Source organism: Mustelus asterias, chromosome 1 (genome assembly GCF_964213995.1).
Source record: "Mustelus asterias chromosome 1, sMusAst1.hap1.1, whole genome shotgun sequence".
Classification (NCBI taxonomy): Eukaryota; Metazoa; Chordata; class Chondrichthyes; order Carcharhiniformes; family Triakidae; genus Mustelus; species Mustelus asterias.
Genome location: NC_135801.1, coordinates 80,448,395 through 80,471,404, shown reverse-complemented (window position 1 = coordinate 80,471,404; position 23,010 = coordinate 80,448,395). Strand labels below are relative to the sequence as shown.

The following is a 23,010-nucleotide window of genomic DNA, read 5'->3' as shown; positions in this document are numbered from 1 at the left end:
ATGTGTCAGCATCCATAATGATGATTCACCAATGAATTTATCAATTCCATTCAATAGAATTTTAGCTAGGTAAATGTCTATATTCCGAGAACATTAACTTTTCCTGTTTTTGTGGGAAATATTATATTTTAATGCAAAAGCAAAATTACTACTGATGCTGGATATCTGAAATAAAAGAAAATGCTGCAATCGTGCAGAAAATCAGGTAGCATTTATAGAAAGAGGAAAATATTGCACTTGGTTAAATATCAATTTCAAAAGTTTTTAAGTAATAAGGATGCCCAGTGGTGACTGGTGCTTGTGTTTAATTGCAAATTTACGAAATGACTTAGTGCTGTCAAATATTAACTATCTTAACTACATCAATATGTATCTGACCCCATTATAGATTCAGCACATGTACAGATGTGCTAGAGTACAAGGGCTGGACACCAGTGAAGGACTCCTCTTGTTTGGCAAAGAGCATTTCTATGTGATTGATGGCTTCACAATGACTGCCACTAGGGAGATCCGTGACATTGAGACGCTGCCGCTGAAGTGAGTATATTTCTTTTATTTGGCTGCAGTATTGACTAAATGTTTATTGTCATCTCTAAGTTGTATATTTATTGAATATTTTAAAAATAAACAACTTTATCCATCTTCTAATTGTGGATATGCCTATCAAAAAGACACTACCTACGTAGTTTTCACTCATTTATCTTAGTAAGTAGCTCACATTTATATTGCATTTTATCTATGATTTGTGAAACTGACATGTCAGAAAGTTTGAGGAAACCTGTAATTGATTGGCTGGTAAGTGCTCAGTCTAAGGGACAATGTGTGAAAAACTGGCACTTGGAATAAGGCAAAGTTAAGGTCAACATAGTAAGATAATACCAGTAATTCAAAATATTAATTGGAATAGGCAAAGTGTGAAAGGCTTAGGGAGGGCGGAATTCTTAAATTTCATCTAGGAGAGCCAATCAGACTCCATTGATTGTGTTCACTGGCATTACCAGAACTGACAACAATTGCTTATGCTGGTAGCATTGGTGAGAAGTCTAAGGCACTGAATACAGAGTAGTAATATTTGTAAAGGTTTGTAAAGGCTTTAATCCCAGCATTGCTAAAAATTTCAATTTATTTACTTTAAAGTGGGCAGCCTTGGGTGACTGTCAGTGTGGAGTTTCTCCCCATGTCCACGTGTCCCACAGGCCAAAGGTATGCAGGTTAGGTGGATTGGCCATGCTAAATTTCCCCTTGGTGTCCAAAGATGTGTAGGTTAGGAGGATTAGTGGGGTAAACATGTAGAGTTACAGGGATAGGGCAAGGGGGAGGCCTGGACAAGATGATCTGTCGGAGTTTTGGTGCAGATCCGATGGGCCAAATGGCCTCCTAATGCACTGTAGGGATTCTATGAAGAGAGTTTTTTGACCCAACTCCTAGAAAGTCCTGAGAGAGGGAGCGGTACTTGACCTAATTTTAGAGACGAAAGCCAGGCAGGTGTTAGAGGTGTCAGTGGGGGAGTATTTTGGTGATAGTGACCGTAACTTGGTAAAATCTGAAGTAGTTATGGAAGGGGACAAAGATGGACTGGAAGTAAGGTTTCTGAATTGTTGGGAAGGTCAATTTTAATAGGGTAAGCCAGGATCTGGCCAAAGTGGACTGGGAGCAGCTACTTGTAGGAAGATCTGCATCAACACAGTAGGAGTCATTCAAAAAAGTAGAGAGAATACAATGCCAACATTTTTCCGCAAAGGATGGGCCCAACAAGTCCAGACAACCCTGGGTATCAAGGCAAAAACAGCATTGGATAAAGAAAAAAGGGGAGGCTTATGGCAGACTCAGGGAACTCAAAACAAGAGTATCGAATGTGCAGGGAGGTTCTTAAAAATAAAATTAGGAGAGTGAAGAGAGAGCATGAGAAGAAAACACTGGTGGGCAAATAAAGGAAAATTCCATGGAGTTTTTAAAAATATATTAAAGGCAAGCCGGTTTAGACACATTGGGCCAAGTGACTTTCTCCTGCACTATTACAATTCGGTGATCCTCGTAGAGATTAATAATTTTTAAAAAGAGATTTGAATTCCCAGTGACCAAATTAAAGGAATCTCACAAAATTTCAAGTTATAAGACTTTTAGTATAATAAATAAATTAAAATTAACTATTAAACATTACTTAAGCAACTAATATTCTAAATTGCGTAACAGGTATTCCTTTATAATTTCCTAAAATGACTGATAACTTCACGCCAGCGCGCTCTGTGGAATTGAAGTCTTCACAGAAACCTGTTCAAATTTACTCTCAGCTTCCAATAAGCTTGCCTCTCCCTGTTTTGGGGTTGATAAGTCCAATGTTTGTCAAAAGTCATTTCTCTGTCTTCTGAGAATCCCTGAACCAGCTGCCAGCAACACGGTCCACTCTGGCGGCGGCGACTCCCAGCCAAGCCAGAATCATTGTATTTCCCTTCGTGTTCAGGTATTAATTCTGGCACTTGGGTTTCAATAGGGATTGACCTGAGCCTCCTTTCCCCATGGCAACGAGATCAATATCACCTTATCACAAGGCAGAACTAGTAGGGGCTCCATTTTATTTTGAATTAAAAGAGATGCTTTAAAACATAATCGTCTGATCCAATCTCACACTCAACATGATAAACATAGAGCTGTCTCTTAATGACCAAAAAGTGTTCTCGAGGTTTCATAATGAGCATTTATTAGGATTGTCAGCTCTTATTTGGTATATTTCTGGAGGTTTTATCATATGACTGTTAACTGCCCCACAGTCATGTAGCTTTTCCCAACTCCAATATTTTCAAATAATTAAAGTGCTCAAAGGAGCTAAAAACAAACGCAAAACTTTAATGCCTTAATGGCTTTTGCATCTGGTTTTTGTAGCAGTGTCTGGGATATTAATGTTCACTTGTGGGAAAATGCAGGATAATCATGGAGTATTGTCAACTCTACCATTCACTAAAATCATGTCACTGCTATTTTACCACAAGTCTGTATTTACTAGGAGTAAGTTATTCTGCTTTCTGTAAATGTTCAAAAAAGTTCACTAAAATTATTTTAAATTGTGCGTTGGTAACATTCTTGATTTTTTTTTAAAAATTAGATTAATGCTCTGTACACGCTAAGACATAGTTACGTTCTCCAATGTGTTATTTATTCTACTTCATGGTTTTATATTGTCATTTTCGAAGAAAGCAGTGATGCTGATCTGCAGTAAGATGGTGGCACTAAAACTTCACTGTTGGGAATTATCTTCAATTTCCATTCCCCCTTCAGTAATTCTATCGTATCTCTGTGGCTACAAACTTGTTCCAATTTCTTTTTAAAAATGTAATTACTTTTTCTCAACAAAATAAAGCATAACAATTTTTTTTTTACATTAAAAAGTCCAGTTTCAATGCTACTTTTCTAATGCTTATCAATAAATGATGAACATAACTGTAAGGAAGAATTTATAGAGTTGAAGATTTCCAAAAATCCATACATATACATGTCAACCATCAACATTTCATGTTGACAGTCGATATTGTTAGCTGGATCCACACCAGATGGTGAAGTCAAAATTAAAGCACAGAACATTTCTTTGATTAGAGAATTATTGACTTTGTTCAATGTCAGCACTCCACATCCTCAGTGCCCCAGGTGTCCCCTATTTATATGTCTTCACGTTCTCCTGAAAAATATAACTGACATTCACAAACCTTTACAATCTAATTGGCATGCACAAACCTTAACAATGTCATAGATAACACATTGACAAATGTTTGAGAGCCAGTGTTGTAATGTTGGCTGACAAAACCCAACATAGTGTAGCCTTTCTTAACTCAGCCCTGCTTGTAGCTTGTTCAGGCAGTGAGCAGACTGAAGAAATCCATCTTCTGTCAACACTGCTCCTAAGTTAAATACAAATCCAGTGACATAATTTGTTTTCACATGTGACAGGCTTATATCAGGGCTGTTCTTGGGTCGTCAGCTTTATGGAGGCTGTATATGTTGTTCTCAAGGATTCCTAGAATGGCATGTATGGGATGAGATTCTGAATTTAAAAAGGAATGTGTCGGTTTACACTGTATCTCATTTATATTTCGCGTGGTCTCCATCATCTTTTGGAATTCATCTAGGTTTACTTTCTACTGTTAGTATTTCTTCCCACATTTGGTATTGATGTTCACAGTGAGTTGACATGAATTCTAGGCATATGATTAGATATTTTGTGTGGTATCATTTTTCTGAATCTAGAATGTATTTTATCCGGTAAGTTAATTAATTTTTTTGTGTAGGCATTCACCTGGATCAGAGTATGGTCATCTGGGTCCTAGCTACCAACTGGTGATTTGCTAATATTGCCTGCTTTTCTATGTGAACTTAGTAGTGAGTGTTAGCAGGTTATTTAACCATCGGGGGATAAACACAGCTGAACCTGATCTTGTCCTCACATAATGTTCAGAACATTTACAGCATGGAAGGAGGCCATTTGGTCCATTTTATCTGCAGTCAAAAGGGCTATCAAGCCTAATCCAACTTTCCAGCTCCCCGAAGCCCTATAGGTTGCAGCATTTCAAGTGCATATCCAAATACATTTTAAATGCAATGCGGCTTTAAGGCAGTTGGTTCCAAACCTCTTCCCATTTGCCTTCTAATCCTTTTGCCAGTGACCTTAAATCTATGTCCCTAGTTATTGACCTTGCTTCAAGTCCACTCCATCTGGCCCCAGTCCATCACTCAAACCAGCCTCCCACCCATTGGCACTGTCTACACGTACCATTGCCTCATGAAAACAGCTGGCATAATTAAGGACCCCACGCACCCCGGACATGTTCTCTTCCACCACCTTCCAAAGGGAAAAAGATACAAAAGTCTAAGGACACGTACCAACCGACTCGAGAACAGCTTCTTCCCTGCTACCATCAGACTTTTGAATGGACCTGCCTTGCATTAAGTTGATTTTTCTCTACACTCCAGCTATGACTGTAACACTACATTCTGCACGCTCTCCTTTCCTTATCTATGAATGGTATGCTTTGCCTGTATAGTGCGCAAGAAACAATACTTTTCACTGTACACCAATACATGTGACAATAATAAATCCAAATCAAAGTAATTTTATACACCTCAATTAAATCTCCATTCCCTGTCTCCTGTTGCAAAGAAAACAACCCCAACTTCTCCAATTTTTCCTCATGGTTAAAACTCTCTATTTCTGGCAACTTGCTCGTAAATATCCTCTGCATCCTCTCTAGTACAATCTCATCCTTCCTGAAATGTGGTAACCAGATCTTTTTCAGTATTCTAGCTGTAGCCTATACAGTTTGAGTATAGCCTCCTGTTCTTTTATTCCATGCCTTGGCTAATAAAGGAAAATATCCCATATACTACCTCAATCACATCCTATAGGGATCTGTGGACATGCACTCCAAGATCCCTCTGTTCCTCCACACTTCTCAATATCATACCATTTATTATGTACTTCACCTTGCTTGCCCTCCTCAAATTCATTATCTCCTATTTCTCTGGATTGAATTCCGTTTGTCACTTTTCTGCCCACCTGACCAGTCATTAATATATTTCTGTTGCTTGCATCTTTCTTCCTCACTAACAACTGCACAACTAACTTCTGTATGGACTGCAGACTTCTTAATCGTGAACCCAATCTGCTCCCCACCACTACCACCCCCCATGTACCGTGAAAGTCCCAAGTACAGTAAGTTTCTATGATCCAGCAATCTGGAAATCAGAATTCTGGGATTGGATCTGTTTTTTGATTTGACATATCAAACTCACCTGCAATAATTCTTGGCAACCTTTCCTAGCGCCAGTCTCAGCCTCCCACTGCTCTGCAGCACCATCTCCCCTCGCACCATCACTCTGTTTGTGCACTCCCACAGCTCTCGTGAAAACTCAATACTTGCATGATCATCCTGGAGCTTTCTCCTTGGATAAGAACTTGCCTTAGATCTCTGGCGACTGGCGGTTCTGTGTTTTTAATTTCTGATTAACTGCCAATTTACATTTCTGGAGCAAGATGAGTTACCGATATTTTCCTGTACCTTGCTTTCCAGCCGCAAAACACCTGCTAACCATAATGCTTTACTTCCTACCCTTGAGCTAAATTTGAATCCACTTTGTTCTAGGATCCTATGGGCTCTTACTTTCTGATCAGTCTGTCAAAAGCCTTGCTGAAATTCGTATAGTTCACTCACGCACTTTCCAGCAGGACTTGCTGGATAAAAACTAGAAAAGGAACCCTAATTGCTTTTTTACTTTATAACCCAGAAATGCTGAGACTAATTATAATGTCGTCTATTGAAATTTGGTTGAGTGACCAAGTGTGCTTTGTAAAGTCTTTCTTAATTTAAATTAGTTATAAAACAACGTCTTCAGGAATTATTCTTTGCTTCTTTGTGCCGTAGTGTTTGTGAAGTATCACATACGGAATTTTTATTGGTATCAACACCACTCCTGAGGGGAGAGATATGATTTATTAATTAAGTAGGCCTGGCTTAGGGAGACACAAACTCTGTCATACCTAGCTTTAGTTTACTTTTTGTCTGACTTTTCCAGCATGCATGAGCCTATTATACCCAGAGGAGCACGGCAAGGACAGAGTCAGCTGAAGAGGACTTGCAGTAAATTTGCGTATGAGGACATCAAAGAAGTGCATAAGAGACGTTATCTACTGCAGGTCAGAATCATGTTGGCCGGAATTCTCCCAAAAGAATTCTAAATTCCCAATTTGCGTGAAAACGGGAGTAACTCCCGCTGTTTTTTTTTAGCAGGACTTTCAGATTGAATCTCCCACACTTTGAACACTGCAGAGTGCCCTAGCAGAATTCCCTCTGAAAATCAGGGGGTGGGGCCTATTACCGCTGGAGAGGTTGGCAGCATAGCAGTGAGCAGGCCAATGCCCAGTGGACATTGCCAGTTTGCCCCCTTGGGCAGTGCGAGGGGGCCAGGCTGGCACTGCCCAGGGTGCACCCCGCTTACTGTCCTTCCCCCCCCTCCCAACCTCCTCGGGCAGGGTGGGGGGGGCTCAATGGCCTCCTTTCACTCCAGCAGGGTCTGCCGCCTGTTCCCTGTTAGTGGGGAGCAGTTGTAAACCCAGCTAGTGACCCACTCCTGGTGGGAGGTAGACGCTAGCGGCCCCAGAGACGGCGGTCCTGGGCCACTAATGAAATGGAAATGCCAATTAGCATATAGTAAATAGCACCATGCCGATTTCCGATGTAGAACTGATAACTCTGAAAATCTTTGCTGCGGAGACACGTGGAGGTTGTGGCGACCAACAGGAAGACCGCAGAACAACCTCCACTGATGTCCCCGGCCCATTGCACTGCTAGAGAGGTGCAGTGGGCTGGGAGAATCGCTCCCCCCCATTGTCTTTTGAGTAATCTATTATTTGCTTATTTAGTTAAATTGTTCTACTCTCTTATAAATGAATCTCTCCTTCAGCCTATTGCAGTTGAAGTTTTCTCTGGTGATGGACGAAATTACCTCTTGGCCTTCCAAAAGGGAGTTCGAAATAAAGTGTATCAAAGGTAGGAAAAGGCATTTTTGCTCTGTTATTAATAAAACACAACAAATAAGAGTTTAAACCATGTATTTGACAAGTTGATTCACGGCAAGTTCAATTTGGTATAAGTGAACAACACCTGACATTTAAAGGCTTGTTTTTGGTCTTTTGATCTAACATTCTGCAATAGTTTGTTATCTTTCAATTAATAATTGAATGATTTTTGTTTCTTTGCCTTGGTAGTGAATGTCTAACTTTTCAGATGGATATAATTTCCATCTAACATTCACAGAAAGCATAGTGTAATTAATGAAACTGCAAGGCTCTTTTCTTCATTTCCATTACACCAAACAAATGCAAACAACTCTTGGACTTCTCTGGATGATCTCAATCTTAGCGAAAATTAGCTGCTTCTTTCCCTCCCTTTCCCTAGCGCGTTGCCCCAGACTTCGTTTAAGGTTCCCTTCTGTCCTTGCCCAGAATTTGCATCTTTCTCTCCTCATTCCCATTCTGAACTAACTTTGTCCATGACAATGATCTCATGCTACATGAACCCTAATCTCAGTAATTGCTGACCAGCCAATTTTCTTTACTGAATCTCATGTTGGCTGATTCTGTTCCCCTCTCCTCAGATACTGTTCCCTTTTCCTTCAAATCTGCCATAATTGAACCTCTCCTCAAAAAGCCAGCCTTTTACCCCTCTGTCCTTGCAAAATGTCACCCATCTCGCACCTCTCTTTTCTCTTGAGTGTCTTTAGCATGTTGTTTCCTCCAAACTTCACGTCCACCTTTCTCAGAACCCTCCAGTTAGGTTTCTGCTCATGTATCAACACTGCTCTTATCAAGGTCACAAAAGACATCTAATGTGACAGTGACAAAGGTAAATTATCCCTCCTATTTCTTCCATCTGCAGCCTTTGATATAGTTGACCCATGCCATCCTCCACTGAGGGGTTTCCATCATTATCCAGCTGGGTAGAACTGCTCTTGCCTGGTCCCATTCGTATCTGTCAGTTGGAGCCAGAGAATCACCTATAATGATTGTTCTTCCCTTTCCAGCGCCTTTGGCCTCCCATTATTTCTCATTTACATGCTGCCCCTCAACAGAAAGCAGAGTTTCAGTTCCCACATTTATGCTGGCGATAACCAAAAGAGAAAATGCTGGAAAATCTCAGCAGGTCTGGCAACATCTGTAAGGAGAGGAAAGAGCTGACATTTCGAATCCAGATGGCCCTTTGTCAAAGCGACCTTTAACAAAGGGTCATCCAGACTCGAAACGTCAGCTCTTTTCTCTCCTTACAGATGCTGCTAGACCTGCTGAGACCTTCCAGCATTTTCTCTTTTGGTTTCAGATTCCAGTACCCGCAGTAATTTGCTTTTATGTTGGCGATACCCAGCTCTGCCTCACCAGAGATATTGATCTATACTCTATTGATTGTTGTGTCCAAATTGTAGACTGCTCATCCTGGATTCAAAATTGGATGAGCAGAAATTTAGCTAAATAGTGGGAAGACCAAAACCATTTTCTTTGGCTTCTGCCACAATCTCAGTTCCCCTGCCACTGACTCTGTCTGTCTCCCTGGCAATTGTCTGAGGCTGAAGCAAATCTTTCAGAATCTTTTTATGGGAATGATTTCGAGGTTTGCAGCTGATACAAAACCTGAAGGTATGGTTAAAAATTGGTGATAGACTTCAGGAAGACCTGAATGGAATGGTGGAATGAGCAGACACATGGCAGGTGAAATTCAGAGCAAGTGTGTGTGAGCTAATGCATTTTACTAAGAAGGATATGCTTGCCATGGGGAGTGTGCAATGAAGGTTCACCAGACTGATTCCTGGGATGGCAGAGTTGTCGTAGGGGAGAGATTGGGTTGACTAAGCCTAAATTTACTGGAATTTAGAAGAATGAGAGGAGATATAATTGAAACTTCTAAAATTCTGACAGGTCTGGACAGATTGGATGCAGGAAAGTTGTTTCCTCTGGCTGGGGAGTGTAGAACAAGGGTTACAGTCTCAGGGTATGGGGCAGGCCATTTAGGACTGAGATAAGGAGAGATTTTTTCACTCGGAGGAGGTGAACTGTGGAATTCTCTGCCATAGAAGGCTGTGGAAGCCAAGTCACTGAATATGTTTAAGAAGGAAATGTATTTCTAGACTCTAAAGTCGTTAAGAGGTATGGGGAGAGTGCAGGAGTATGGCATTGAGATAGAGGATTGCCTGTGACCATGTTGAATGGCTGAGCAGTCTCGAAAGGCCGAATGACCTACTCCTGCCCCCACTTTCTACATTAACAAAAAAAACCACTAACCTAAACCTACCAGTTGTTTATGTATCTGTGCAGACCATGAAATTAAAATGGTTGCTTAAATAATCATGTGAAGACTTGCTTCATGAACTTTGGGGTGGCACGGTGCAGTGGTTAACACTGCTGCCTCACAGCGCTAGGGTCACGGGTGACTGTGTGGAATTCCGGTCTCGGGTGACTGTGTGGAATTTGCACATTCTCCCCATGTGTGCGTGGGTTTCCTCCAAGTGATCCGGTTTCCTCCCACAGTCCAAAGATGTATGTGCGGGTTAGGTGGATTGGACATGCTAAATTACCCCTTAGTGTCAGGGGGACTAGCTTGGGTAAATGGGATTGTGAGGATAGGGCCTGGGTAGGGTTGTGGTCAGTGCTGACTTGATGGGCTGAATGGCCTCCTTTCTGCACTGTAGGGTTCTATGATTCTAACTGATTTTTAAATCTAACTGATTTTTAAATCTAACTGTGACTGTAAAGAATGTGATTCAGTTCCATGTGATACCACAATACGAATAAGAAATTATATAACAATTTATTTTTTCATTTGAACTTTCCTTTTTTGCATTTCTTCTATTAATCGGCTGTTATATTTTTCAGTAAAGCTCAGTGACATGATTATTTGAGGCTAATTATTATCCAAATACAATCATTTCAATCTGCTAAATGTGTTTCAGATTTTTAGCTGTGGTTCCCTCTTTGACTGACAGCTCTGAGTCTGTTTCTGGCCAACGGCCCAATACAAGTGTGGAACAAGGGTAAGTAAAGCTTACCACCGTGTCCTGGAAATTTTCTGTCTTTTACTGGTTGGTTGTTCAATGTTTAATGAGATTGAGCTATAAATTAATATTATATAAATTGTTTGGTTATGTTTATATGAAGATATGAGATCTGTTGTCTGATTTTTCTCAGCTACTGTTGAAAGTTTAGAATTAGAAACATAGAAAAACTACAACACAAAACAGGCCCTTTAGCCCCACAAGTTGTGCCGAACATATCCCTACCTTTAGGCCTACCTATAACCCTCCATCCTATTAAGTCCCATGTACTCATCCCGGAGTCTCTTAAAAGACCCTATTGAGTTTGCCTCCACCACCACTGACGGCAGCCGATTCCACTCGCCCACCGCCCTCTGTGTGAAAAACTTCCCCCTAACATTTCCCCTGTACCTACCCCCCAGCACCTTAAACCTGTGTCCTCTCGTAGCAGCCATTTCCACCCTGGGAAAAAGCCTCTGAGAGTCTACCCGATCTATGCCTCTCAACATCTTGTGTACCTCTATTAGGTCTCCTCTCATCCTACGTCTCTCCAAGGAGAAAAGACCGAGCTCCCTCAGCCTAGCCTCATAAGGCATGCCACTCAATCCGGGCAACATCCTTGTAAATCTCCTCTGCACCCTTTTGATCTTTTCCACATCCTTCCTGTAATGAGGTGACCAGAACTGAGCACAGTACTCCAAGTGGGGTCTGACGAGGGTCTTATATAGCTGCATCATTATCCCCAGACTCCTAAACTCAATCCCTCGATTGATAAAGGCCAGCACACCATATGCCTTCTTAACCTCCACCCTGCGGGGTCGATTTAGAGTCCTATGGACCCGGACCCCAAGGTCCTTCTGATCCTCTACAGTACTAAGAGTCTTTCCCTTTATATTGTACTCCTTCATCCCATTCGACCTGCCAAAATGGACCACTACGCATTTATCTGGGTTGAAGTCCATCTGCCACTTGTCCGCCCAGTCTTGCATCCTATCTATGTCCCTCTGTAACTTATGTCATCCCTCCAGACTATCCACAACCCCACCAACCTTCGTGTTGTCGGCAGACTTACCAACCCATCCCTCCACTTCCTCATCCAGGTCATTTGTGAAAATGACAAACAGCAAGGGTCCCAGAACAGATTCATTGAGATCCATTGAGTGCCATTGGATGACTCTTTAACAATTCAACGGGGGGGGTCAAGCTAGATGGTGAACTGACAAGTACCTGTATTTAATTTTTTATTGTCGCATGTATTGGGATTCAGTGAAAAATGTTGTTTCTTGTTCACTACACGGACAAAACATAGCGTTCATAGAATACATAGGGGAAAAGGAAAGGAGAGAGAGCAGAATATAGTGCTGCAGTCACAGGGTGGAGAGAAAGATCTGCTTAATATATGGTAGATCCATTCGAAGGTCTGATGGCAGCAGGAAAGAAGCTGTTGTCAAGTCAGTGTAGTATAAGACTCGGGAGATTTCTGCTCCTGGGCCTCATTTGCATAGACTTTATCATTCTTCCCTTCCCTGTCCAAACCCGGTGGAAAGCACAAGCGAGCCAACATTTGAAAGCAGCATTTTAGGCAACATAATCCAAAGGAATAGTCCCCACACTTAGGTTAATGGTTAGTTGGGAGGAGGATGATGTCTGGGGTGGGGATGACTTAGATTTCTTTGTGGGACCCAAAGGATTCCACATCTCATTGTCCAGAAGGAATCAAAAAAAAAAAATTTGCAACAAATTGCTGCAGCCATTTTAACTGCTTAGTCACTCAAACAAGTGGGCATGGTTAACAGCAGCCTTTAGGATTAGTGCAGAATTGTAAAATGGCTTTTATTAAAATAAATTTTATGATCTTATGGTTTAGAGTAGAGGTTTTATTTTGTTGGGCCATTCAGTTGTCATAAACCCAAATGTTCCTTATAAAATGCTGTCTACTACCACTGTCCTTTTAGGATTTATCCTTTTCACATCCATATGATGCTTTGGCACTCATTGCCACCTCTGGAAGAAGTTAGCAGTTTATGTGTGTACCGTATATCATAAAATTAGATAGCAGATTAAATGACCATCATGCATTCATGTAACCAACAGCAGAACAAAATATTAAGTATAATTATTTTTGCTATCATATTCTGTTAAAAGTATGGGAAAGAAAGCTACAAACACTAAAGTAAGTCACTGAAGCCTTTCAAGCAGAAAACAAGTTTTAAAATTTAAGCCAACCATGATGAAGGTAATTTTCTTGATTTTAATTTGTGTTTGTGCAATTCTTCATGATTCTAAGTAAAAGGTAAGAACACTGTGCTATCTCTTCCCAGGTCCGGTTTGCTTAGTACATTGGTTGGAGAGAAGTCTGTAACACAAAGATGGGAGGCAAGTAAAAATGGATGACAGAACAGAAAGCTAAACTAGATGGTCTAACATTTGTCACAGTGTTCATGGTGTGAAATAAATGTACTTGATAATCTTAATTCATGCAGATAAAACTTAGTATTTCCTGATTGTGGCATCATGTTGTTTCTTAAATGTTTCCAAAGCTTTTGCCTCCACGATCTTTCTGAAAGCTTATTGTACATGTTGATCACTCTGTGTGAAGTAAAACCTCCTAATGTTTTTTTACCAGTTTGAACTTTTGTCCCCTTGACCTACTCTCATAATTTAACTTAGCGTAAAAATTATTGATTGACTTTTATTATCTTGTTCACGTCTACGATCACCTCTCTACCTCCTCCATTCCAATCTGAAAATCCCAGCTTTCTGTAGTTTAACCCTTAACACGAAGGTTAACTCCATAATTCCTTTTTGCACAATCTCCAGCACTAGAATTTTTCTTGTGTTTCAGCAACCAGAACTGGACAAAGTACACAAGGTATCATTTGACCGGTCTAGCCTGTAGGCTGTTTCATTTATGGAGTTTAATATTCTTTGACAGTCGTGTTGTCCCTCATTGGTTGGACTTTTTTTTAAGAGCCACACCTACTAAGACTCCTAAGTCATTTTTTGGTGCCATACTTAACCATTTCAACACCATTCACAGTATGTGTTTCACTTTTCTTTCCTCCTTATGTGGCATTTGTCTGCATTAAATTTCACCTGCCCACATCGGATATTTCTCCAAATCATTGTAAATTTTCTAAACTCCCTCCACTGATTCCATTACCTCTCTCGCACTGACTCTGTAAATATAACAACAGAACATGCAGCAAAGGTTTCACAATGCCACCATTCAATCACTGTCATGTTAGGCAGCATCATTGAATCTGCAATCAAGTTAATTAGCATCTAAATTACAGATTAGACCTAGCATTTGTTGTTTTTGATTATTTGCCTCATGTTTATTATGAGGGCCATGGTTTGTATCTCACTCTTAATATGGTGGCCAGAATTGCTCCCAATATTCCAAGTATGGTCATAACCAAGGTTCTGTACAAGCTAACATTGGAACAGATTTTCATTCTTGGGTTGGGTGAATTCATGACCCTGCAAACCCAATCTTTATAATTGGCTGCCCACAAGTCAGATTTTCTTTCTGGGGTCAGGTTGGAAGTTGGGCCTGCCGTCCCTGGAATAAATGCAGAGGCTGCCAGATGCTCCAGCACTGTTTTGAATTAAATATGTTAAAAGCTGTCGCTGTCCCTGCACTCATGCCCCATTAATGCCAATCTATGCCATCTCATGCTCCATACCCATCCCACTGGCGCCTTGTATTCCCATGCCAACCGATGCCCTTCACCCACCATTCTTTGCCCTTATCCCCTTCATTTCTTTTCAGCTTCCTTGACAGATTAACAATTCTTTAACAGCTTGACATTTACAATTTATGCACTCTTTACGCAATACATATTCATGTTTACTTTTAACAATTCCAAAGAGTGCCTTACTTCACCCGGAGGGTGCCATACTTTCCCAAAGGTGTCTAGGGACCAGATCCCTGTGGAATGCTGACATTGGGAGTGAAGGGATGATGTGTTGAGTAGTGGCATCATGCTGGAATTGGTGGAAATGGCAGAGGATGATCCTTTGAATACAGAGGCTGGTGGGGTGAAAAATGCAGACAAGGGGGGCCTCCTCCTAGTTCTGGGAGGGAGGGGAGGGGGTGAGAGCACTGGCCCGGGGGATGGGTCAGACGCGGTCAAGAGCCCTGTCAACCACAAAGTCTCTCCATTTAGATAACCAGTTACCTTTCCATTTTTTCTATCCAAATTGGATCACCTCATGCTTATCCACGTTAAACTCCATCTGCCACATTTTGGCCCACTCATCTATCTATATCCATTTGTAATTTTTAAAAATTCCTCATTGCAACATACTATCCCATCTATTTTGGTGTCATCTGCAAATTTGTTTATAGTACCTTATATCCCAGTATCCAAGTCATTAATATAGATTGTATATAGTTGGGGTCTGAGGACGTAACCTGTGGCTTCCCACTAGTTACATCTTGCCAACCAGAAAAAGACCCATTTATCTCGACTCTCTGCCTTATGTCAGTTCGCCAGCCTGCTATCAAAGCTGATAAATTACTCCTAATCCAATGTGATCTTACCTGTGTATTAACCTTATCAAACACCTTCCTAAAGGCCAGATAAAGAATAGAATATAAGAATCATTATGATGCAGAAGGAGGCCATTTGGCCCATCAAGTCTGCACTGGCTCTCTGACGGAGCATCTTACCCAGATTCACCCCTGCCTGATCCCTGTAACCCCATATATTAACCACATCTTGGGACACTAAGGGACAACTTGGCATGACCAATCCACCTAACCTGCACATCTTTGGACTGTGGGAGGAAACCGGAGCACCCGGAGAAAACCCACGCAGAAACAGGGAGAACATGCAAACTCCACACAGTCACCCAAGGCTGGAATCGAACCCGGGTCCCTGGTGCTATGCGGTTGCAGTGCTAACCCCTGTGCCACCATGCTGCCCTTAGACATCTACAGGACCCCCATTATCCACTTGGTTTTTACATCTTCAAAGAACTCTCGTAAATTTGTCAAACACTATTTGTCCTTCATGAAACCATGCTGACTCTGATGGATTGCGTTTTGACTTTCCAAATATTCTGTTATTATTTCCTTAATAATGGATTCTAACAATTTCCAACAATAGTTGTTAAACTAACTAGTCCATAGTTTCCTACTTTCTGCCTTCCTCCCTTTTTGAATAAGGGTGTTACATGAGCATTTTTCCAATCCACTGAATCTTTCCTGCATCCAGAGAATCTTGGAACAATATAACCAATGGATCCGCTATCTCTATTGCCACTTCTTTTAATACCCTAGGTTGTAGGCCATCAGGCACTGGGAACTTGTCTGCCTTCAATTCCAATAGTTTGTTGAGTACTATTTACCTATTGATGATTGTTCCTCCCTTTCTATTACCTCTTACCTGTTACTATTGGGATGGTACCAGTATCCTCCACGTGAAATCTGAGGCAAAATATTGATGTAGTGTCTCCGTCATTTCTGTATTCCCACTACTAACTTAGAACCATAGAAAATTACAGCTCAGAAACAGGCCTTTTGGCCCTTCTTGTCTGTGCCGAACCATTTTATGCCTAGTCCCACTGACCTGCACTTGGACCATATCCCTCCACACCCCTCTCATCCATGAACCCATCCAAGTTTTTCTTAAATGTTAAATGTTACCACTTTATCCGGCAGCTCATTCCACACTCCCACCACTCTCTGCATGAAGAAGCCCCCCCTAATATTCCCTCTAAACTTTTCTCCTTTCACCCTTAACCCATGCCGTCTGGTTTTTTTCTCCCCTAGCCTCAGCGGAAAAAGCCTGCTTGCATTCACTCTATCTATACCCATCAAAATCTTATACACCTCTATCAAATCTCCCCTCAATCGTCTACGCTCCAGGGAATAAAGTCCCAATCTATTCAATCTCTCTCTGTAACTCAGCTTCTCAAGTCCCGGCAACATCCTTGTGAACCTTCTCTGCACTCTTTCAATCTTATTTACATCCTTCCTGTAACTAGGTGACCAAAACTGTACACAATACTCCAAATTCGGCCTCACCAATGCCTTATATAACCTTGATGTGGAGATGCCGGCGTTGGACTGGGGTAAACACAGTAAGAAGTTTAACAACTCCAGGTTAAAGTCCAACAGGTTTATTTGGTAGCAAAAGCCACACAAGCTTTCGAAGCTCTAAGCCCCTTCTTCAGGTGAGTGAAGAAGGGGCTTAGAGCTTCGAAAGCTTGTGTGGCTTTTGCTACCAAATAAACCTGTTGGACTTTAACCTGGTGTTGTTAAACTTCTTATTATATAACCTTACCATAACACTCCAACTTTTATACTCGATACTCCGATTTATAAAGGCCAATGTACCAAAGGCACTCTTTACGACCCTATCCACCTGTGACGTCACTTTTAGGGAATTCTGTACCTGTATTCCCAGATCCCTCTGTTCAACTGCACTCTTCAGAGTCCTACCATTTACCCTGTACGTTCTACTTTGATTTGTCCTTCCAAAGTGCAATATCTCACACTTGTCTGCGTTAAATTCCATTTGCCATTTTTCAGCCCATTTTTCTAGTTGGTCCAAATCCCTCTGCAAGCTTTGAAAACCTTCCTCACTGTCCACTACACCTCCAATCTTTGTATCATCAGCAAACTTGCTGATCCAATTTACTTCCTGATCTCATCCTCCAAGGACCAACATTCACTTTAGCTACTCTTTCCCCTTTACATACTTATAGAAGCTTCAGCCATCCTTTCTTATATCTTGTGCTAGTTTTCTCTCATAATTTACCTTTGCTCTTTTTATTACTTTTTTAGTAACCCTCTGATCATTAAAAGTTTTGCAATCTGGCTTTTGCATTATGGTATTCCTTAGTTTTTGTATTGTCTTTAATTTCCTTGCGTAGCCGTGGATGTTTTTCCCCTCCTACAGTCTTTCTTCCTCTCTGCAATATATTTTACTTGGGAGGAATTGAATATCTCCTTAAAAAACTGCCACTGTTCAGTTTGTCCTCATGCCTACATGCTTACCTTTGTTTAACTCCAGAATGCAAGTGTGGACTCCAGTTTCTCGCCCTGAAACTGAATTTTGAATTCTCTCATACTCTGATCACACTTCCCTAGAGGATCCTGAACTATGAGGTCATTAATTAATCCCTGCTCATTACACAATACCAAATACAGAATAGCCTGCTCTCTGGTTGGTTCCACAACATATTGCTCCAAGAAACAATCTTGAATACATTCAATGAATTCTCCCTTGAGGCTACTCTTGCCAATTTGATTAGTCTGGTCTACATGCATATTATAATCAGCCATGATTATTGCTATACTTTTCCCAGTATTTCCTGGTTTATACTGTGCCCCACTGCAGAACTACTGTTTGGCAACATATAGATTTCTCCCATCAGGGGTTTCTTTCCTTTGTTATTTCTTATTTCTACCCAGATTGATTCTACATCTTGATCTCCAGTGCTTACATCATTTCTCAATAAAACACTGATCCCTTCCTTCACCATCTCCTTTTCCTTTTTGTCTAAACTTCCAAAATACTGGGTACCCTTGGATATTGAATTCCCAGACCTGGCTTCCTGGCAGCCATGTCTCTGTAATCATACCCCTTTGTCTCTATTTGTGCTGTTAACACATTAATTTCATTCCAAATACTTTATGCATTCATACACAAAGCCTTTAAGTTTGTTCTATTATCAAATGTCCCTACTCTTGTATAATTCCTTGTTGCAAAATTACGTTCATACATTCTGTTAAAATAAAGGCAAAATCCTGGAATCTAAAACAAAAACAGAAAATGCTGGAAAATCTCAGTAGGTCTGACAGCATCTGTGGAGAGAGAATAGAGCCAATGTTTTGAGTCGGGATGACCCCCTTCGTCAGAGCCTTTGCAGATGCTGTCAGACCTGCTGAGATTTTCCAGCATTTTCTATTTTTGTTTTGTTTGCCCTGTCCCTTTTATTTTTTGGTAACAAACCGCCTCGTATCTAACCTGCACCCCTACCTTCTCCTTGAATTTTGATTTTCCAATTTTTCATGCAACTAGAAACTCCCCACCCTCTACTTAGTTTAAAGCCCACAGCCCTAGTTATGTGACTCTGATCCCTGCATGATTCAGATGAAGACTGACCCATCGGAACAGCTTCCTTCTTCCCCACTACTTGTACAATGTCCCATGAATTTGAACCCATTTCTCCCACATTTGCGCCAACCGTTTATCTCTCTAATCTTCTTCGTCCTTGCCAATTAGCTCGTGGCTCAGGTAGTGTTCCGGAGATTATTACTTTTTTGGTTCTGCTTTTTAATTTAGCCTATAACTGCTCACATTCCCTCAGCAGAAATGTATCCTTGTTTGACCTATGTCACTGGTACCTACGTGGACCATGACAACCTGATTTTTACCCTCCCATTCAAAGTTCCTCTGCAGATATTCTGAACCCTGGCACCAGGTAGGCAAACACAATAAGAAGTCTAACAACACCAGGTTACAGTCCAACAGGTTTATTTGGTAGGAGAAGCCTGTTCCGAAAGCTAGTGGCTTTTGCTACCAAATATACCTGATGGACTTTAACCTGGTGTTGTTAGACTTCTTAGTGTTTACCCCAGTCGAACGCCGGCATCTCCACATCATGACTACCAGGTAGGCAACACAATTTTGTGACCCTGGTCATAGAGAACAGTGTCTATGTCCTAACTATACTATCCCCATTTAAGACGACTTTTCTCTTTCTCCCCCCCCCTCACTCCCCCTTGTATGGCTCCTGTACCAATGTTCTTTGGTCAGTTTTCTCATCCTCCATCCAGTCCCCACTCTCGTCCACACAGGGAGCAAGAATCTCGCACCTGTTGGACACGGACAAGGGCTGAGGCTCCTGCAACCCTACCTCCTGAATCCCTCTACCTGCCTCACTCAGTCACAACTTCCTGTCCCTGACCACCGGCTGAATTCAAGGTACTTAATCTAAGGGGTATAACTGCTTTCTGAAACACAGGGTCCAGGTACCTTGCCCCCTCTTTGATGTGTCGCAGTGTCTGGAGCTTATCAATTCTGAGCTGAAGTTCCTCGAGCAACCAGCACTTAGTACAGATATGTTCACTGCGAACAGAATGGAGTCCACCAGCTCCCACGTCATGCAGGTACAACACTTCACCTGGCCCTCCATTCCAATTTAATTTGTTTTTTAATTTTAATTTGTTTTTCTAAAATTTTCAATTGGTTTTTAGCTTTTTGACCTGTAAAGCAATTTAGAATAGGTAATTCAAATTATCAGTTACTTACCATTCAATGAAATTACCGTTTTCCTGTGACGTCACTCCTGATTTTTCAAACTCAGCCTGCTGCCCCATTAGAGGTATCCATCGCAGGTCCAGCTATCCGCTCCTGGAAGGTGAGTGAAGACCCCGAGCCTTGCGCTATATTTATCCTCTACTCCAGTAGAGGTGTTCCTAGCAGGTCCGGCTATTTCCGTTCCCGGAAGGTCCAGTCTCAATACTAGTTTGTGTTTCATGAAATGGATCCTCTCCTTCCCACATGAGTCTTTTAGTCACACATTCTCCATCCTTTTATCTGAGCCACACTACACCAAACCTTAGCGCCTATTAATCTGAACTTCACTACCTCTTCCCACTTTTCCTGCAAGGTTTCTTTGTACAAATGATTAAACCCATGCTATATTTCAATTAAATCAAGAGACCTTTCACTTTAATGCATGATGGGGAAAGCAGCACTTCAATTTTTTCCCCATGTGGGAAGTTTCAAATGTCACATTTTTGTGATAATATGGGCCCTCACATTTTTTGCGTAAGGTGGTCTTGTATTTAACATGCTGATAAACTGGCCACTGACTTTTGACGTGCAGAATACATGACCCAAAAAGGTTGGGCATCCTTGATCTATCTAATGTATATCAATAAAATAATAAATTGGTTGCTTTGTGTTTGTAATAAAGGAAACAACATCATTACATTCTTTGTTTCCTTTCCTTTAGAGAGGAGAAATCAGTAATTTCCAATATCTCATGCATCTAAACACATTAGCGGGCAGATCCTACAATGACTTGATGCAGTATCCAGTATTCCCATGGATCCTTGCAGACTATGATTCTGAGGTATGAAAGCTTTTGAAATCAATATTCTAAAAGTGTTTAAGAAGGAAAATTGATTTATACCTTATTGAGTTTTATTTTAAAAATGTTTGCGACCTCATTGTAATTTTGTTTCATTTTCGAAATTTGGGCTTCTCTGACAAGGCCCATTCATCCCGAGTTGCTCAGCACAGTTTGATACAGCCCACTTGCTTACTAAATCACATCAAAGTTAGTTAAGTGTCAATCTCGTTGATGGGCAGATTTCATTCCCTAATGTTTTCAAATCCCCTTCCATAGCCTTGTCCATCCATACTTCTGTAATATCCTGAAACCCTCTGAGATACCTGCGGTTCTTCAATTGTGGCCTCTTGTGCATCCTTGATTTTAATGTCAGTCATGCCTTCAACTACTAAGGCCATAAGCCCTGAAATTTTCTCCCTAAACTTCTTCAGCTTTACCTCACTTTTCTCCTTTAAAACAAATTTAACTAAATTTTTGGTCAACTACTTTAATGTGTACTTGCCTGAGTCAAATTTTGTTCAATAACACTGCTGTGACGCACCTTGGAACGTCATACTACGTTAAAGGCACTACATAAATTTAAGCTATTGTGGACCAGTTGGTTTTTTTAGCCACATTTTTATTTCCGCTTTTTAAAATGGATTCTTATTCTCAAACTGCCATGATGGCTTGAACTCAGGTTCTCTGGCTTAATAGTTCACTGTAATCATTACCCTGAGCCCTGAGAATATTAGGAATATTTAGACAAGTTTTCTAACTTCCCTGAATCTCAGCATGCCCATTTAGGGATATAATTTAAATACAGTCCTTAGCAAGTAATGCTGATCAGATCCAGACTTCATGAGCAAAGAGTATGCGAGATTGAATTGTAATAATAGAAGACTAAATTGCTAAATATTGATTTATTTTGAACTTTTATTAATTTATTTTTTCTTTTTACCCTTCAAAACAATCATTTTACTTCTGAGTTCTTTGCTGAAAAATCCAAAAGCAAATGTTTGAGAGTAATTCCCTTTTCTTCATATAGGAACTTGATCTTACAAATCCCAAAACATTTAGGAACTTGGCTAAACCAATGGGGGCTCAGACTGATGAGAGATTGGCTCAGTATAAGAAACGTTACAAGGACTGGGAAGATCCAAATGGTAAAGAAATTTATAGAGATGGAAGTATAATTTTACTTGTATGCTATATAAGTAGTGTTTTCTATGCAAAACTGTCTGTTGCTTGCAGTTTTTTGGATTTCTGTCACTCGAATTTTCTTGAGCACTTGTGTTGCAAGTTGTGATACTGATTAAAAAAAGCATTAACCTTGATTAAATTATTCCTTTAATTTGTATTTTTTTAAATAGTACTGTTTTTTGCTTTTTATTTGGAATAAATTATTGTGCAAACAATGTAATTTGATTGTGAGTAATTTGTGAATTTGTGTCCTGTTTTTGATTTCTAGGTGAAACACCAGCATATCATTATGGTACACACTATTCTTCTGCTATGATTGTTGCTTCATATTTAGTAAGAATGGAACCATTCACTCAAATATTTCTCCGACTCCAGGTAACTAATGTGCAATTCAATGTATAATTATTTTAGCACCAACTTCAGGCAATGCATCTGGTTTTAAATTCTTGGAAAGATAATTTTTTCATTGCTGAACTTTCATCATGTTATTTGCTTGTCATTTTCCCCTCTTAGGGTGGTCATTTTGATCTCGCTGATCGGATGTTTCACAGTGTACGAGAGGCCTGGTACTCAGCATCGAAACACAACATGGCTGACGTAAAAGAGCTCATTCCAGAATTCTTTTACCTTCCGGAGTTTCTCCTAAACTCCAACAACTTTGATCTAGGTATGACTGTGCATGTGAACATAGAGATTATAGAAAAGATTCACTGACCCATATCATCGACAGTAAGCTGTACTTGAAGGGACCATATTCGGAAATAGTGCTGCTATATGCTACATCTAATTTCCAAGCGTCTAGTTTGTTCGAGCAGCTTTTCTTACAAGAAATGTAGGATTATGAATTTAACATTTATAAATATTGAATTTTATCACATAATAAAAGAAAAAAAATTGCATTTGTACAAAGCTATTCACAGCCCAAAAAAGCTCTACAGCCAATTAAGTATTTTTGAAATATAGTCACTGTTGCAATCAGTTTGCACTTGGCAAGAAGTACCATCCATATAATTTGTTTTAGTGCTGTTGGTTCAGACATAAATATTGAAACGGACACCAGGACCCTTTGTGGAATAGTGATGTAAAATATTTACATCCACCTGAGTGGACAGTTGCGGCCATGGTTTAATGCCTCACCTGAAATTCTGCAGCATCCTTGAAAGA

General features: G+C 40.6%; 1 protein-coding gene across 6 annotated transcripts in view; it reads left to right on the top strand.

Moving 5' to 3' along the window:
• The window catches only part of wdfy3 (WD repeat and FYVE domain containing 3), a 363,659-nt gene that overhangs the window by 289,296 nt on the left and 51,353 nt on the right, over positions 1-23,010 (top strand). For 5 of the 6 annotated variants that reach the window (XR_013498143.1, XM_078213959.1, XM_078213927.1 and 2 more), the window contains 9 exons: positions 389-537; positions 6,559-6,679; positions 7,447-7,532; positions 10,483-10,563; positions 12,885-12,939; positions 20,545-20,664; positions 21,692-21,809; positions 22,115-22,221; positions 22,360-22,513. Coding sequence is in view for 5 of the 6 variants with exons in the window: in XM_078213959.1 (XP_078070085.1) it covers positions 389-537; positions 6,559-6,679; positions 7,447-7,532; positions 10,483-10,563; positions 12,885-12,939; positions 20,545-20,664; positions 21,692-21,809; positions 22,115-22,221; positions 22,360-22,513 (991 nt within the window). In the remaining variant the exon portion in view is untranslated. Of the gene's footprint in view, positions 1-388; positions 538-6,558; positions 6,680-7,446; positions 7,533-10,482; positions 10,564-12,884; positions 12,944-20,544; positions 20,665-21,691; positions 21,810-22,114; positions 22,222-22,359; positions 22,514-23,010 lie in introns of all 6 variants that reach the window. The other variant, XM_078213950.1, reaches the window with a different exon arrangement.